This window comes from Plectropomus leopardus, chromosome 12, assembly GCF_026936395.1.
Source record: "Plectropomus leopardus strain MGB_pleo_1.0 chromosome 12, ASM2693639v1, whole genome shotgun sequence".
Taxonomy (NCBI): domain Eukaryota; kingdom Metazoa; phylum Chordata; class Actinopteri; order Perciformes; family Serranidae; genus Plectropomus; species Plectropomus leopardus.
The window spans coordinates 22,064,349-22,083,463 of record NC_142187.1 but is presented as its reverse complement, the minus strand read 5'-3'; the positions used below and the strand labels follow the sequence as shown (position 1 = coordinate 22,083,463).

Below are 19,115 nucleotides of genomic sequence, written 5' to 3'. Positions count from 1 at the left end.
TCTTTTTTCCATCATTCCTTTGTTTTTTCCTATTTGTTTCCTAATTTTCTGTCATTCTTTCTTTAGTTTTTTGTCATTCTTTCTTTGATTTTCTCTCTTTCTTTCCTGTCGTTCTGTCAGAGCCACTGAGGTCTCTCCACTGCCTCTTCACTCTTTCACTTCTAGTCTACATGTGTGTTTGTGTGCCTCGGTACACTAACATGTTGGATAGGAGCCATAATAGAAGGCGGCAAACACGCACAGCCATTAAAGGCTCGATGTCTTCTGGCAATCACTAACCTTGGTTGACTTTCATTCTCACAACAATGACTGCGATTAGCGTCTGAAGCCTCTGTGTGACGCTGAGCAGAATGAGGAGCCTTTGCTCTCCTGTGAACTCCACGATAAAGAAAATGATGATGTATAATCTCGCTGTATTACATATCATTTTTAATGTGTTGAAAACCCTTTCCAACAAAGCAAGTCAAGCACAATGGTGCACATAAACACATGTTGAAAGTTCATGAGCTAATTCACGAGTAGGAAAGCAAAAAAATAAAAATAGAAAATTAATAGCCTACATTAAGCATACCATAAAAAAATACAAAATAACAAATAGGCCACACAACATAAAAAATGTCTATAAACAAGGTTAGACTGCTCAGAAAACACATTATTTGACATAATGACTTGTCCTTTCTTTAGTGCTTAATGGTTAACATTTACAATGTTCATAAATTTTTGATACTGAAAAAAAAAAAATCTGTTTGATAGTAGCATGAATTCAAATGTCTACATTTGTTTTGGTGTCAATTCTAAGGGTTACTAAAGCAGAGTAATATATTGACTTGAATGCTTTATATTTTCAAATAAACACCCAGGAAGAGGACACCATTCATTAAAATGAGGAACGCAACATTATCTTCACATCAAAGTGTCCTCGTTAGAGCCGAGCAGCAGTTCAGGTACATCCAGATGCTTCGCGGCAATGATCGGTGGCTCCATGCTGAAGCATTTCTGGACCTGCGCTGCAGATTCAGGAGCAAAGATCCACCGTAAAACTCTATTAACATAATGACTTCCTGTTTAAGTGGATTGTGGTTCATGTACTGAAAAACAAACTCAGTTACAGACGTTCTTGACAAACTTTGTCCTCCGTAGAAAGTGATATTTCTTCTCATGTTTCTTTCTATTCACTTGATTGTAGCACCAGAGCTAAATGACAGACCATGGTGATTTAAATGAGAAGAAAAAAAGACATAAATCTGTAGATATTTGATGAAAGAATATATTAAAACTGACTCCACGGTGACACACTTTTCTTGACAGTTTTGGTTACATCAGCATTTTGGCATCGTTAGAAATTTGTATTCTGTATTGGTGGAAAACAATAAGAAATATCATGAAAGACTCAAGTAAATTAAAAAAAGTCTTCTCCTTGTCCAGCATAGATTGACAAAAAATAAAAAAACAACAAAATTCCTGTTTTTCTTATTGCAACGGTGAATCCTGCAATTCTGTGCCTGTCACTCCACCAATATGCTGCAGAACCAAAACCAACGGAGTGAAAAATAATTTGTTTTTAAGCCGATATATCCTCCATCTTAATGAATGATGTCAAGCTTGTCCGATTTGATGACAAGTATTTATTTATTGTTTTACAGATAACATACTTCACAGGGTTACCTTAGAGGTAAAATCTCCTGACAGAACTCTGTTTTGACTCGTCGGAGACAGAGGGGGGAAGATGAACATACTTTTTTTTTTTTTATCAAGCACACATTGTAAACAACTGAGCAATATTTAAGTCTAAATGGCGTACCATAGAATAGGTGAGAGACAACAAAATGTAAGTAAGAAGATGTGCCTCCTGCTTGCAAAGACAAAAGTTTCATTTTTACAAAACAAATAATGGTCACTGACATATTTTTCTACTTTTTTTAGTGGCTGAGAGGTAGAATGAAGTATTTTCAGTTAAAACCAATGATTTGATTTATTTACTTTATCATATCATTTCATCATTATGAGTGAAAACATTACGAGTGAATAAGTAACCCCAGCCCTCTGAATATAATGTGAAATCTGTACAAACGTCTCCATTGATTGCGGTATTGTTTTAATTTTTATTGTGAAACTTTTTGTTTGTATCCCAAATATCCAACGTTATAAGCAGAGGAAATTTTTTTTTTTCTGGTTAGGATTTCACAGCTCCTCTCCAAACTGCGGGGCAGTGAGCTCCTTTTGTTTAATACTGTGAATATCAACGTCAGTCCATGGATTTTGTAGATGAGATGTAGAGGTGGATTTACTCAGTTGGAAGTATCCGAATGAACGCTTCCGGGTCCTTCTGTGGGCGATGTCACTGACGAAGGAGTCGGAGCATCTTGCCAGCCACCATTTGTCTGTGTAGATAAGAAAAAAAATAGTTAGCTTCATGGTAAGACATATTGTATGTTACAGTATTGAAATAATAAAGTATTTTGAGCAAATTGGTTTGATTTCTTTTAAGAAACAACCAACTTAACAAGACACAGCCCGAAAAATAGCTAGAAATTAGTAAAAAAAAAAAAAAAGTTGCAAGAAAACTGTCTGAAAAAAAGCAAAAATAAATCAAATGTAAAAAGTTAAAAACAAAAAAAGAAAATGGCCTAAACAGTGCTAAAAAGTATTTGTTTTATATCTTTTATTATATTTTTATTTATGAAACATAATTTTAAATATAAAATTATTATAATTATAAACATTGTTTTTTGGACATTTTTCCCTCTTATTATCCTCCCTTTTTAAAAAAAAAAACAACAAAAGTCATTTTTAGGTAATTTTCTTGTCACCTTGCAACACATTTCTTGCAATATGTGGGACATTTTTTCCAGGTTGATCATTGCCTTTTTCCTGATGTTTTCGGTAGAAAAAAAACAATTTGCTCATGTTTCAAAAGGGTAAAATAGCTTGTGACAGGCTTGCGAACGCAGCGTAAGAGAACCAATGTCAATCCAGGTTTCAAGGGTTAAGGATAAGGTTGGCACTATTCTATATTTTTCCCAAAAGAGACCAAAGCAAACAGTGAACTGATCCAGAGTATTGCCTGTGTGGATAAAGCCTGATATATCTTATTCCTCTGTGCCATAGAGCTCCATTGTTGTCCAAAAACGATTATAAACACATCAGTGAGTCACAGCGTTGGGCTGGATGCCATGTTCTGCATCAACACTGGTACTGTTGTTTATTTTGAGTCACTGTCCTTCTGTTGTAAATACTCACTAGAGCACCGGGGGTCCAATCTGACACCCGGAGCAAAGCGGGTGAAACAGATTTTAGGTAACATTATACAGCCCAAGAATACAAACAATTACAATTAACAACAATAACAATAGCAATATGAAGATGATACGAGCCTCTTATAGTTCTTTTATAATAAATGCACTTTAAAGGCCCACTGTGTAAGGATATGTATTAACAGTAATAAAATATAACAGGTTTTATTTAGTGTATAATCGCCTGATAATAAGGATTGTTTTATTTAATTATTTAAGGCTGAGCTGTTTATATCCACATTGAAATCGGCATGTTTCTACAGGAGCTCAGAACAGACAAACCACACACTGGCTAAGGGTTGGGCTTATTGCATTTTCGCGTCAGCCAACATCATGAGAAGCGCTTCTATAACAAGCAGAGTCAGAAAAACACCTAATTATGTTTTTAAGCAAGAAACTGTTTTATCCAGTGTTTTTAGCAGTTAAAATTAGCGGGGCCGTTTGTTTCGGGGGGGAGAGACCTCCTCAGATAATTCACCTCCTCAACGATGAACACTGAAGGATTTCTAACAATGTGACGTTTCAGCTGGTTACAGTCTGCAATCCTCACAGCTCGATATCAATGAATTCCCCTGAATCTTACACACCGGATGTCTGAACAAAAAAATTCAGCGTTTCATTAAAGCTTGTGAATGAAGTGCTACTGCTTGTGTTTATTAACCTAGATACATTTTTTCTCCGACATCTAGTGCAGAAATCCTATTAATTCCAAGATTCTGCTTCTCACCATTAAAGTAATACTTCATGCCCCACATGATAGTGAAAAGGGAGTGTTCAAAATAGTAATGTTTTAGTGAAAATGCATGTGTTTGGGAGGTATTGACTGTACAATTAAAAGAGACTTGGATTATACTGCACAAGCTGCATGAGAGTTTGTGAACGAGTGTTTTGATATAGTTTTGCTGTATCTTTTGAACACATTATTCACCGTGGAGGTATGTGAGACAAACGTTTTCCTCAAAAATTCAATGCAACACGTGGTGATTAGTTTATATATAAATGGTCATTTTTGGGGTGAAGTATTCCTTTAAATGTGAGAAAACGAATCTTGAAATTGATCCGATATTTAATGGCGAGCCAGTGAAGTTTTTGAACAACAGGAGTGATGTGATCAATGGAGGGAGTTGTGTTAATGATACAGGCAGCTCAAGTCTGGACCAGTTGAAGTTTCTGAAGACAATTATCTGTCCAACTTCTACTTCACAGTCGTCACGAAAAACTGACAAACAGAGACTCTTCATTAAAAATGGTATCGCGCCACTTCCCTCATTTTCCCTGCAATCGGCTGACATAATGTGAGATAAACAGAGGAGATGAAACACAGAATACGCAGACCTTTCATATATCTCAGAATATACCCCTGAGATGGTTGATAAAAGAATAAATTATCACAATAAAAAAATAGCTCTTTAAAATGGAGGCCTTCTCCCATCATGATAAAAGGTTGACTAAAGACCATTAAGGACATTAATTGCAATTTCCACGCTATTAGTTAGAGCTGGGGACGTGCTTTGGCAGCCTCTTATTTCCAAACCCTGTTATTTCGCGTAAAGACTGTCTGTCATCTTATTCAGAAGCAAGAGGGAGAAAAAGAAAGAATGAGAGAAAAAAAAACATTCCCAGTCTGTGAGAGAGGCAACACCCACCAGCAATTTGAGGGGTGTAATTGCTGTGCAAGGATAAAGAAGGAGAGGTGAAGCACGAGAGCTCAGTCAGTAGATCTTAGGAAGAAAAAAATATTATCTAGGCTAAATAAAAACAACACTTCATTCACTGAAATGTTTAGTTTAAAGTGCTTTTTTTGAAAAATAAAAGAACTATAAGACGCTCATATCGTCATCACCAATATGCACTTTATTCTTTGATATTTCTGCTTCTCTATTATACAGCCTAAAATCTAGCCCACAATTAACTGTAACTATTAATTTAACAATCAAAAGTATTTTGTTAAATACATCGCTGCATGATAATAGTTTTTCTTGTAGTGCATTTCTAATGTGTTTTCCCTGATTTTTATAGCATATAATATATATTTATAGCATTTAAGGGTTACGGCAAAGAGGCCATGATTAGGGCTGGTGCTACCTGCCAATCTTGGGTATTTTCTGAGATTAAAGTGGTAATTTTTAGAGAAAAAAATCTCATAGAAAGTAAGGTCACGTAGCAGGAAGAGCGACACAGTCCATGGAGGGAATAAACCGTGGTGGATGAATGGTTCAAGATCCCGACTTTCACACAGGAAGCAGACTCGAGTCCTGTCTGAGTCTGAATTTTAGCTTATTATTTTTAGATTTAGTTGACTTTTTATTGTCAGTTTTACGATGTGTAAAGCTGCTGATTGCACAGTGTTCATAAACTTTTGCAGAATAGCTGAGTAGGCATGTTAATGTTAACGTCATATTTCAACATTTCTAGGAAGCCAAGGATAAAAGCTTACATAAAATCAGACAATTACGAACTGAAATAAAATAAGATAAATTATGGTCAAATATTATTGTACCACAAATTTTTTTTTAACTCTCTTCTCAATTTGCGACTGTATTTCTAAATCCAGGCCACTGGTAATGACATACCACACAAGCAAAACATTAAAAATGTGAATGTGTTATTTTTCTATGAAATTATAAAATACAGAAAAGAACCATCAATATATCAGAGTATAACTGACACTGAAAACTTTAAATTTTGGTTTATAATATTTTGTTATTGTGTAAATTGAGCAAGAAGATATTTAATTTGTGGCTACGATCTTTGTTCAGCTCAGGAAAAACTAAACAAAAAATGATAACATGGAGCAAACAGAACATTTTTGTCATATAAATAGAGGAGTCATTGAGGGTTGTGAAAACACCTTCAGAGCAGTGTTGTTTTTCTTTATTTTTAACAACCATCTGGGGTATTTATTTTTTAGAAAATGCATAGCTCTGAGACTCCAATGTAAAAGTACTACATAAGAAACACATTCATAATGGCGATAATTCATTACATCTCTTTCTGACTGAGCCCAAATTTCCACTAACACTAGTTTGTTAGTTTTGCATTTTTCATAAAAAGAGTGTATTGAACATGTCTTTCCAGCCGACACTATTGTAGGTTGTAACTAGCCTGATGCACCCATGTTCTTATTTTAGCAGGAGGGGTGTTGCAGGCTGGGCTGTCAGTGCCGCTGTTCCTGTGGATGAATGATCTGACCAATGTGCTTGGACTGTTAGCCCAAAGCCCCGCTCTTTCTGTCCCTGTGACTGTCGTATTGATTCTGTTCAGCCCCGCGCTGGCTGTCGCTATGGATCTACATGCTAACACACTGCCTCCAGTGCCGCCTGTCCCACCCCGCCCAGCCCTGCAAGAAGACCTAGAAAACAGGCCCAAGCTTTGACAGGCTAGTTAAAGAGTTATTTTAAGAATTAGCAACTTCTTTTTGTATTGTGAACCTCGTCTTGGGAGGTATGACTTGTCCTATGGTGCCAATGTGAGAGCAGTGTTGGGAGGGAGGATGACACCTGTGTCCTTGTTCCTGTCGACTGCAGGTGTCTCGCTAACGCTAATATCCTCCGACAGACCAGGAGCGTGTCCAGCTCCTCAGCCTGGTAGCTGCCTCATTGCCTGCCACCTAGGGCACGACTGGAGCAGGGGGGCAACTGGCTGGACAACAGCCCAACCCCGGCACACTCTGCTAAGTGGCATCCCAGCACACACACAGAATTACACAACATCACACACATCCTGCAACTGGGGAATCATCGCGAAGTGAGACAGCATAGAAAACGTTGAGAAGGACAGAAGGAGATTGTTTACAGGTCTTACGTTGATGCCCTGTGGACTGTACATCTGGCTGGCTGCGAGGCTGTCACTGTATCCTCCGGTCTGGCTGATAACATGGCGAAGGGTATCCACCTGGAACAGCAGGGACACACAGACAAAAGGCCTGGTCAGACAAAAGCTCTGGATAACAAAGACAGCCATGCACAAGGAAAGGTCAGTCTGATAGTAAAAGGGTACCATAAACAGGAAAAGGTTACAAACGGCGAATCAGAACGATTTGGCTGCTATTACAAGCTCGATAACAAGCGTCGCAAAGCATGAATACAAGAGAGGCGACAAGAAGTAACTAATTATGAATGTATTTGCTGTTGTGGATAAATAATACATCAAAATCAGACATAAAAACACTTTGCAACTCACTCTTCTACATGCAGCTGCACACTAGTGACAATATTCTACTATATGTTCAGGTTTTCTACAGCTTAACAGACTTCAGGGAAAATGCTTGTTTAATTACAATATTATCATTTGAAAATGAAATGCAAAATGAACCATTCTCACTAAAATTGTGACTCATATCGCTATATATCGATAGCCGTCAATATAATCACTTTTTGCACCACTTTTTCCTATCCGCATTTGGGATTCAACTGCCTTGATGCCCAGAGTTTAAAAACCTTCATAAAGTACAGCAAAGTGCTTTTGGTTCCACCATCATGATCTATGTGACATTAATGCAACAGGCATTCAGTTAATTATTTTAAAAATTATGTTAGCAATTATTTTTAGAATTTACAATGTAATATGATAAAAAAAAAAATCATAAAACCTACTTTCCATGCTTTTGCATTTTTGCATGTTTTGCAAGAGTAGTTTTAGACTTTTACTGCCAGTTTAGGCCTTATCATTAGATTAATAAATTCAATGCCTTTTAAAGCTCCAGTAGGTAGGACTGGGATATATTGAAGGAAATAGAAGAAAATACATTTTCTTTAGTGTATAATCACCTTAAAATATAATCATAGTTTTTTGGTTACCTTAGAATGAGCCATTTATATCTATATATGGAGCGGGTCCTTGTCCACAAACTGCCATGTTGCAAATGTAGCTGAACAGACATAAGCATTTTTGCGTTTTTGCTTTGGCCATCGTAGTTAGCAGCCTCTCTGCAACGAGCAACTCTGGAAAAACACTGATTTTAATAACATGACACAGCTTTATTCAGTGCTTTTACTGGTTTAACAGATCTACAGGAAGCTGCTTTGTATCTTTTAGCAGAGCAGCCTGTCAGGTTATGCATGAAAACACACCTGCAAATAAGCCCACTTGGCTCCGCAGGCCAATTCAGTCAAAGTAGTACTTTCTATTTTTTTTTCTTTTAATTGTAGTGGACCGAGAGCTAGGTCGCTCTGTTCAGAAAAATAACCCTTTAAAGGAAACATGAGTTTCAATAATTAAAGGCCAACCCTGAAGACCTCTTTATCTCTTACAAGGGTCGTCCCTTCTGCATATTCATGGACGACCCAAAGCGTTTGGAAAGCTGATCTGAATAGAAAAGGGGATGGAGAAATTATGCCAAAAGCACTGAAACCAAATGAGAATATCACCACGGGTAGTGATTCCTTAATCTATGGTGAGAGTTGTAACACTCCGAAACACTGCGCTGGTCATCACTGTCCACTGGGGCAAGGTCAGGCAGCCGCAGTGCACCAGTGGCTATGTGAACTCTTGTCAGGAGCGTTGATGACTGCTGCACCGTTTCCAAAACTGTCTGCAGTCGTCTACTCAACCGTGGGTTGACAATGGCTTCTACGTTAATGTAACGCTTCAGGCTGAGTTTAACCTTTGATTCAGTGTGTAGGTCAAGTCATTGTGGGCGTCTGCACTTCCAGACTGGACAGTGGTTCAACAATTTCACATGAGATCTCAAGAGCTTTGGGTTGCTAACCTTGGAGAGACGCCTACCTGGGATTGTATGTTGGCCCCAACCTGCCCCCCTTGGTATGAGTCCCCATTGAGGGACTGCACACTCATGAACAAGTCTCCGGAGTTTGACATGTTAAAAGAGCCAGCAGAACCTGAGAATACAGAGGCAGAGAGGAAGAAAGAGAGCAAGACAAAGACCAGGGAAGAAGAGAGGAACAGAATAAGGAGTTAAAATGATCATGCATAAGCAAAAGTGCATTAAGTGGGTTAGTTTGGGAGGGTGTAGGCATCATGAAAAAGCCTTTCTTTGCAAACCTGCATGCTCCAGATGTAGTCTGCGCACATTAAAATATCACTGAGCCATAATTTACAAGGAAAAATCAACCAGCAAGAACCATGAGACAGATAATCATCATAAAACTGTTTAAGTCCAGTTAAAACGAGCCTTATGGATTGTATTGTTGTTAAACGTCCGTGCTGCTGGTGTTTCATTAAGGAAGTAATAATTGATCTGCAGGAAGACCCAAAGAATCGTCTTCGTCCTTTAATGGACCCTAAGCTCCCCAGATGTAAAGAGACCATCGCGTAACTTGATTTCAACACCCGGTCATAATCCAATACAGTTGCGAAGTCTCTATATGACAAAAGACTCCGCTTGCCCTCTGAGCAGCTTAATGGCATGCACAGGGTCAACCGGACAAGAGGCAGGAAAAAATTAACGTCCGCAAGACCAAGAGGTCAATAACAGAGACGGAGAGGGAGAAAATGAGTGAGAGAGACAGACGGAAAAGGCGGAGAAGAACGAGAAAAAAGCAACAAGAAGAGCAAGCATTATATTACTGGGTTAGTTTAGAAGAAGAAATCTGTTAGTCCAAATGAAACAGCACCAGAGACTCGATTCTTGAGTCGGGGCTCAGGTGAGAAGAGCGAGAACATGATGGCGCTCTGTCTTATGCATTTATTTGTACCTATAAAGCTTCTTTCAATATAATCCAGTCTGGTCTGCAGTCAGTTTGTGATTGAGCTCACCTGCTGAGTTGGGAGTCGATGGGGAGTTTGCCTGGCTGCCGTGAGCAGACACGCTCGTTGCATTGACTGCGGTCCTCGCTGCGTACATGTTGGCCTCTTCTTGGAACTTGCCGATGTTTTTCTTGTATCGGATTCTCTTGTTCCCAAACCAGTTTGATACCTGTCGAAATAATGATGGAAAGACACAGTCGCTGAGTCAGAACAACTCTAAGCTTTGCAAACAGTCTGAAATTTTACTCACAGCATTAAACCTAAAGTTAAAGCAAGTTTTGCAGGCTAAAAATATGTAGGCTGAAGCTTTAGCTTGTCGCACTTACCCCTTTTACATTTTTACATTAATAGTTTTGTACAGTTCTCTACTACAATAAAAATTAAAGAAACAAATAATCAAAATATAGTTGTATTCTGTAAATCCAGAATTCCCAAACACATATTTCTATACACATCTTGGTATTAATTACTCTGTTTTATATTTATTTATCATCTTATTTTTTTTATCTATTAAGTGTTTTACACATTTTCAAAACTATTCCACAAATTGACTCCTTTGACATTTATACTGAGTTCACACTGACTCACTCTAAGTTTGTCTTTACTCATTTACAGTCAATCTGTATCCTTTATGTTTTATATTTAATTTCTCTGTAAAAAACTCTGAATTGCCCTTTTGTATGAAATGTGCAATACAATCTTCCTGCCTTGCCTTAATCTTAACAACCTCTGGATACATATATATATTTTTTTACTTTATACATCAACTGTGCAGTACTTAAGTCCATCAAATCTTTAAATTTGGAACCATGTGAGTTTATGAATAATTTGTTGGTTGGTTCAGTGATAATCGGCTCTGTTTAAAATTCTTCTTCAGCACAAAAATTGGATTTTGGATTAAAACTTAAAGCTGGGGTAGGCAGTTTTATTGTGGCGTCACAGGGAAAACATGTCACAATAAACATTGAGCATATTGTAAATCAAGTGGTCTGAGCAAACACTAGACTTCTGCACCTCCTCTCGGCTCTGTTTTCAGGCCTTTGAACATCTTATCTGTGACAAGAGACTTTGGCTAATCACAGGTCATTTCAGAGACAGGGTATTCCTGTTGGCTGTTCTATAAATGCAAATTCAGTGATCCAATGGCAAAGAATCCTGCAGAGAAAGTTGCTATTTTGGCTCAGTATGACTCAGTAAAGATATCCCCCAGAAACAAGCTCGCCAAGTTGTGTGCTTGGATCCAAGCATTCGCAGAACTTTCCTTGAAGTCATGCTTGTTGATGCTGTCTTTGGCACTTGTGTTCACAAAATAGTAGTTCTCACACTTAATTACAATTCTAGCCTGTTTCCTCTAAGTGCAGTGACAACTTTGGTCTTTGCTGCAACAGATATATCCCTTTTCCAACGAAATAAGCGCATACATGTGGGTTTTTAAAAACGGGAGAACCCACTAAAACTAGGCTCCTTTCCCCTATGTCTTTCTGTGTGTATGTTTTATTCTGGTGTGTTACATTCAATGTCACAAACACACCGGAAAACAGGTTACTTAACAGAAGAAAGCAGCATGGAGGCCAATGAAAATGTAATGGTGGTTACACACTGTTTTCAGTCTCTTTATCAAACTCAGTGTAAACTAATTTGGAGCAATGTTTGAGCACTACTTATTCGGAGACAAATGGTATTTTTCTGGCTGCCTGTTATTAAATCTTACTGGTTAAGGGGCTATAATTTGCACATTTAACTAGGTGTTGTGTTTTCTTCACTGCCAATGAAGAGCCAGAGCTGATAAATACCCTCCACTACTGCAGAGCCATTTGACCCAGGAGTGAATGCTGATTGTAACCTTTCAAATAGAATAAAAAAGCCAGATGTTAGTGGGCGTTGGAGGGTTTTTTTCTGCAGTGGGAAAGGGATTACACAGTAAAGTACCTATTGTACCTCAACCCGAGTCATGTGCTCTCACAGGTTGAAGCTCAACGACAGGTCCAGATATTTATCCTGGGATGCGTCTCCACACAGTCCACAAATGATGATCGAGTGCTGATGCTAAGCCAACACTGATTTGCCTCTAATCTGGGGCTTTTTATCAGGGCACTACAAAAACTTTTCAGCAAGCGGAATATCAGGACTAAAGCTGTGTTAAGTGAACATGGCGTTGGTTGATTCTGGTTACCTGTGACACTGTGATGCTGCATTTCTTGGCCAGCTCTTCTTTGGCCTCCTCGCTGGGGTAGGGGTTACTGAGGTGGGAGTAGAAGTACTCATTTAGGATCTCTGTCGCCTGTTTGTTGAAGTTCCTCCTCTTTCGTCTGGACAGAAAAGAGACAGCCAAAACAGAAACGTATTGTTTTTAAAAATCCTTCTTCATTTGCACCTTCATTTGAATCAGAATAGTTTAGTTTGTCTGAACAGTGCTGAAAAATTACCATTTAAAACCTGAGCAGATTAGTGTGATTTCTTTCAAAAACATTAAAAGGCAATGAGCAACTTAACAAGAAATGACTGAAAAATTAGCAAGAAAGTTACATGAAAATCACTTGAAATAAGCAAAAAAAAAAAAGAAAAGAAAAACCTAACCACCTAGACCTGCTAAAATAACACAAAATAAATACATATAAAAAATAATACATGTAAGTTTTTCTGTAACCTAGTTTTTAATGTGTATTGATTATATATTATATAAGCAATATTATAGATTTATTATAATAAATATTTTCCTTAGATTTTTCCTATTATTTGACAATTTTCTAATGAGTCTCTCTTATTTATTAAAGATAATCTTCAGGTCATTTTCAATTGGCAGGACATTTCCTGCCAAGTTGCTGATTGCCTTTTTTCCCATGTCTTTAAAACAAGCCAAACCAATTTGCTCACTTTTCAAGGGTTTAAATGCTTGCGAAAGGTGTTTGTAGGCAGCCAAAGAAAACTGATGTCAATCCATGTCTCAAAGGGTTAAAGACCGGTAAAAAAAAAAGCTGTTAAAATACTTTAAGAATCAGTGTGATCAATGGCAACAAAGACACACAAAGCTTTCTTTAAATAATGAAAACTGGAGCACAATGTATGAACACTAAAGGTTAGTTTTGTTAGATTTGTTGCCCACATGGACACACACAAACCTGGCGTCGAGGAAGCGTGAGCGCAGGATCATTACGGCCTCACAGGTGCTCTGTTTCAGCTGCATCTGGATGGAGCTGAACTTGCGGTGGATGATGCTGACCATGCGCTCGATCTCTTTGGGCGAGATGGGTCGTGTGCGAGACTGCTCCCTCAGCAGGTTCATCACATGGGTGGTGAACTCATTGCACGCCTGGATGCACAGACAGACAGGATTCATAAAAAGACGAACTATCATGGAGACTCAACAGCTTCACACAGAACAAAAGGGTGAAATTGGATTCTGGAGCGGCTGCACCTTCACTGGTAGGCCTCGGCCTCGCAGAAGCAGCTCTGACAGTATAACAGCAGCACGCGTTAGAGGTAATAAGAATGGTCTAAATTAAAGCAGCAGACACTGCGCGATGTTTCACGCCAAACAAATGTAGCGGTGGAGTCATACAGTGGAGGCAGCGAGACCTGCGGTGCTCTGAATATTAAAAGACTTTTCTTCAATGGGAGAGAAAATGTGACAAGTGAAGAGAAATCTAAAATGACAGCAGGCTTTCAGTCCCGTTAACGTTCAAGAGGTTTAAACTGTCTCCCTCTCTTTTTACTCCATCTTTCAGTCTACCTCGTTCTCTCTCTGTCTGAATCAGTCACTGGATATGACTGCATTCAGAGTCAAGGTGTCTGTTGCTTGTCAACACCAGGGTTACGTCAGTCAAAGTGATGCACCGAGCAGCCGTTCTGCTTGCACACACACGCCAGACACTACTCACTCATACACGCACAAGGTGTACGTAGCGTGGTGACACAGAAATGCTCAGGTGTGTATTGACTGTGACAGTTAGCGATGACTAGCCTTCCTTGGGAGAAGATGACAAACCCAGGACGCTTTGACTTCGGAGCGAATGACAAGACGTTACAGTCTTTGGAAACGAGCTGGTGTGTGACTGATATAATGGCTGCTTGCCTGCTGAAGATAACATCTCTGAAAGCAGTGCTTGTCATGAGTTGGCCTGTGAGAGCTGATTTCAATAGAATTATGCTTAGTTAAAAACTCTCAGGAAAATACCTCATCCATCAGTTTTAAAAAATTATTCCTATTTAGGCTTTTTTTCCAACATGCATTGGACAAAGGACAAGCAAAAAGACAATGCCAAAACTCTTATTTTCTATTAAATCTTAAATCCATCTCAGCTGCATATTTTTCACCATATAAGGAAACACAGGAACATGAGCGTGAATATGTTACAAAAACATGTAAAGGCCAAGTCTCAATCCCTCATTATTTTTCTTGCAATTATTCATTTTATTTTTTATTATCCAAGAATAGATCATTTTCGTCTTGCTTGCTCCTCTCTGCAGGAAGAGGTCAAAGGTCAGTTGTGAATTTGTGTAATGTTTCATCACTACATCTTTCATTCCCATTAAGGAAAACGGTAACCATGTTTGCAATTTAATCACGTCAAGACACATATTTTGTGCATGTCAACATTACAACAGTTTATAAAGATTAAAATCACTGACATTTTTTTTAAAGTTATGCCTCTGTCCATATCCACCACCCGTCGAGACGATGTCCAACTTTTTCAGTAGTTGCACATTTAAACAGAAAAGAGAGATTTAAAATTACAACACATCCTACAGTCGTCAGCTGAGTAGTGGGAGGAATTTTCTGTCATGAAACAACAAAATATTGCTCAAAAAGGTAGAGTAAGAACACTGGACTCTTCCTCCTCACTTTCTATTATGAGGGGGTTGAATTAAAGGGACAGTTCACTACGAAACAAAAATATTTTTCCTGTACTGAGCCAGTACAATTAGTTGTTAATCTAGATCTTCTAGTATGAGCTGCTAAGAGTTCAGAGAAAAACTCAACAGCAATGTGTCTTTCCAGAAATCCTGACCCGGTTACTCAAGATAATCCACAGACCTTGTTGTGAGAAGTTGTATGTAGGAGCTATTCTCTTCCACCAAACCAAACCTGCCAACCATATCACTGCACAGAAGGAAATGTGCATCTACTCACGGGTGAGAGGCTCCTGTTTGTCACAGTGCGAGATGTAAACACTGACGGCATACTCTTCGGCTGAGTTGTAATGTTATCTAGCTCAGTGGTGCAGTAGATGCATGCGTCTTTTGCATGGTGATGCGGTCAGCGGGTGTAGTTTTACAGGGAAAAAAAGTTCCTACATGAAACTGCTCACAACAAGGTCTGTGGATTATTTTGACAATCTGGTCATAATTTCTTGAAAGAGACATTGCTGTTGAGTTTTTCAAATGTATTTTTTTGGCGCTTTGAGCCGAGTGCTGTCTAGTGCTATTAGATTTGAGAGAGGGCAGACATTTCTCTAGCCGATATCTCCAGTGCTGCAAAACACACCAAAACAATCTAGACTAATAAACAGCACTACAGGTAAAAGGAAAACAAAGTATTTCAGTTTTTGGGGTGGACTGTCCCTTTAAGGCTTAGCAGGTAAATGATGTCTAATATCCACATTCATTGTGTGGTATATGAGAATGGCACTTGTGTATTTGCTGATAAAATACTTACATTACAATGTGAATTTATGTCAAAATAAAAGCTGAGAAAACACTCTTCCTCCCCACCTGTTCGTATTTCTCCAGCTCTGTGTGGTAAATTTGTCGGATCTGAGACAGCTTGGCCCGGTAGTCAGAGTGTTCCGCTGAGTTGTCCGCACCCACGCCGCCAGTGGCAGCTGCTGCAGCTGCTGCAGCTGCCGACCCGCCGCCTTTCTCTGGCCCAGCCACGCCTTCAGCCAGCAGCATGTTGTCCAGTCGCATCAGCTGAGGATCTGGAGGCTCCTCCTCCTGGGCGCCACGGATACTGAGCACTGTGGACGACAGGAGAAGATGACATGAAGACTGTTCAAAATGACTGAGCCGCAAGAATTATACTTTGACTGTGAAAGAGTCTTAACTCTGGCCTACCAAGTGAACTCCCTGAAATATGGCCATCGATTTAATAGTTCAGGTCTGCGCCATAAAATCCTGCAGCCTCACAGAGGCTGGCAGCTAGGAAGGACCATAAAACTATCATTTCATCGATTCTGACTATCATTTCATGTAGAAAAAAAAATTAACACAGCCTTTCACCAGAGTTCATCTTTCATTGCTCTCCTTATGCTCCAGCTATGTTTAGTTTCTGGATGACGGCTTTATTATCTTGTCAGACGCTATCTAAACAGAAAAACAAAGTAATAACACACATTAGATGCAGTGTATTAATGCACCTGGCTCAAATAAATCAGGCGAGGAGATCACAGCTAAATCACAGAGTTCCTAGAGCTAGATGAACTATGGATACACAATTTTAAATTTGGGTCCTACTATACAGAAAAAGGCATAGTAAAGGTAAAATGTTCAAAATTCACAATTTTGATTATGACGGGTATTTTAACACTGACATTAGCACAGAGAACCTTTTTGTTGTATAGTTTTGTATTTCTCATTCATTTTTATTTTTTATTATGGTTTTGTAACCTTTGTTTTTTTTTCCACTCAGTATCAGTTTTCCACAGTGGGTTTGCTCACTTAGGTTAAGTTTGGATTAGTTTCCATATTAGTTTTAGTTTTTATAAGTTTTTTAATAATATGAGGAGTATTTTTCAAGACTGGGTAAGATTTAAGAAGTTCAGGTTCTGCTATACAACCAACGCCATGCTTGTCGTGGTGACGAATTTGACCAAATTGACAGTCTAAAACTATAGACATAGCATGTATATTTTTATTTTATATTAGTTAGTTTTGTAAGTACAAAATATTTTTTCAGTTAGTCTTAAGATTTTTTTCCTTAAGTTTAGTTTTAGTTCAGTATAATAACCTTACGATGAACTTAACATGCAGTTATTTTAAAGTGCTTCTCCCAATATCATACAAATAATATCTACTGAGTTAATATCACACCATCAACACCAGTGCAGTATTCATGGTTGGGACTAGATATACGATTTTATTTCAGATCACGATAAAAAACACTCACAACAAGTTGAATGCAGTGAATTTTTATTATCAGGATAATTGTGAATTTCCTGTCCTGTAGCACCAAAAGAGACTGCTGGTCAACCAACAGTAAGTGAGACTGCAAAAACAGGCTGCACATGCACCAACCTCAAATGTCCCATGCCTGATTCATAGTGTTGTAATCTTCATTTAGCAGGACTAAGGGCGCTTTTAGGACTGACTCTGAGGTCTGTTTACACACTTTGTTTAGGGGTTTGAACCTGCATGTATTCACACACCTACAGGCGCTCAGCTCTCAACTGACACTCAGCTCCCGTGGCGTGCAGAGTGAAGTGTAAACACAGCAAAGACAGGCCTGCTGAGACAGACATGCACAAACAACATACACGCAATGTACACATACACACATGCATGCGCGCACACACACAGATATTCTGAGTAATAGATGTGATATGGGCTCAGTTTGTAGGAAATTTACTTGAACAAAAGCTATTTTAATTCTCCCAGAGAACAAAACATGCAGGTGTTTCAGCATGATTTTTTATTCTCAGATCAGCTGCACTGCTCTGCCTCTTTCTGCCACCAGAAGGCTCCCTCGGTAAAGCAGCGGCGTGTCCTGCTTTTCTCAGAGGTGCTGAAAACAGCCGACCAGGTGCAGCCCTCCATTCCATCCACTGTCTTCAAGGACAAAGACAAAGCTCACGCTGTCACAACATTTTTCATACACGCTTTAATCCACGAATCTATCAAAATGTTTCAAGCGGACAATCTTACACTCCAGCCTGTGTGTCTCTTCCATGATGACTGTGGACAGTGAGGGTAAATGACAGGTTGTGTGACAGAGCAGTGAAGCCATATTGTAGCCCACAGTCACAAGCGACGGCTCTTTTGTAATGAGGATGTAAGGTTGAGTCGCCCTGTGACCTTTCTGGTGAGCGGGGGGTCCAGATGGATTCCCGGGGCCGCGCAGGGAGCTCGTCTACCTCGGTCTTCCTCTTTTCAAGCTTTAAACCTCCCCCTCCACTCCTCTTTCCATCTTTTTTCCTCCTCCAGCAATAACATCATCCATTCCCATCAGCTCCAACACGTGAGCAAGCTCAGCTCAAGAGGCAAATGTCAATGGCTATCAGACGGCTGGAAAAGGTCAGGAGTTCACATGGGGTGCACGGTGCGTGTGTGTGTGTGGGGGGGAGCATGTGCACATGTGCTGGTAGATGAATATGTGGATATTTTTCATGTGAATCACACCAGCGGGAAATTATAACACTCGCCAATTTAATTCTGACAAAATAGTGGCACATCCCAACCAGAGGGGGAATCTAATGAGCCTAAGAGTGATTTATTCATTCCCTCCAAGTCCCCGAGTGCACAACTAAAAGCATGAAATGGATTAAATAAATACAATTAATAAGGAAAATCAAACAATTCACTGTGCTGTGGCATAATTACCCTAACCACAGCCATCAGCTTTATTTATTTCTGTTCAGTAATAGCAATGAAATCGATTAGACCTCGATGCCAGTCAGAGTGCTCGTTGTGAACTCTGCAACTATACATTAACATAATCACCTGACGGAGAGAAGGCCCCTCTACTACAATACATCTCATGCTCCCTGTAGCGCCAAAAACCTTTTATACTCACTTTGCAGTCTATAGGTAACAAAGGCATGGAGTCCATACTGCTCTCCTTTATTCCACGGACAGTCACAGATTAGTATCTATAAAAGGAAGATGGCCATCATCTCATCTTGATCATTACTGACAGACTTAATTGAACAATGAGAGGACACAATTCCCCCTCTCTGTCGCTTCCTACATCCCTCCCTCCTCTCCTTTTGTGCATGCTCTTGTATAATTCCTTCCCTGAGATGTGGGGCACTAAAACCCAAAAAGGCAAGGCATAAAAAATGAATACGTATCATAAACAATTCCCGAGCCGTTTCCTGAATAATGAATGGAATTCTAAGAATAAGCCTTTGTTTTGGTTATTGACTAAATTAATTTCTGCTGTTTTACTTCCTTAAGAGC

General features: G+C 39.1%; 1 protein-coding gene across 3 annotated transcripts in view; it reads right to left on the bottom strand.

Moving 5' to 3' along the window:
• Positions 1-414: 414 nt before the first annotated feature.
• Positions 415-19,115, bottom strand: part of pbx1a (pre-B-cell leukemia homeobox 1a) — a 100,168-nt gene continuing 81,467 nt past the window's right edge. For 2 of the 3 annotated variants that reach the window (XM_042498306.2, XM_088085519.1), the window contains 7 exons: positions 15,714-15,958; positions 13,121-13,311; positions 12,175-12,310; positions 10,011-10,170; positions 9,021-9,133; positions 7,098-7,187; positions 415-2,381 (listed from right to left, as the gene is read on the bottom strand). In XM_042498306.2, the coding sequence (XP_042354240.1) occupies positions 2,289-2,381; positions 7,098-7,187; positions 9,021-9,133; positions 10,011-10,170; positions 12,175-12,310; positions 13,121-13,311; positions 15,714-15,958 (1,028 nt within the window). In that variant the 3' untranslated portion in view covers positions 415-2,288. The remainder of the gene's footprint in view (positions 2,382-7,097; positions 7,188-9,020; positions 9,134-10,010; positions 10,171-12,174; positions 12,311-13,120; positions 13,312-15,713; positions 15,959-19,115) is intronic. The other variant, XM_042498307.2, reaches the window with a different exon arrangement.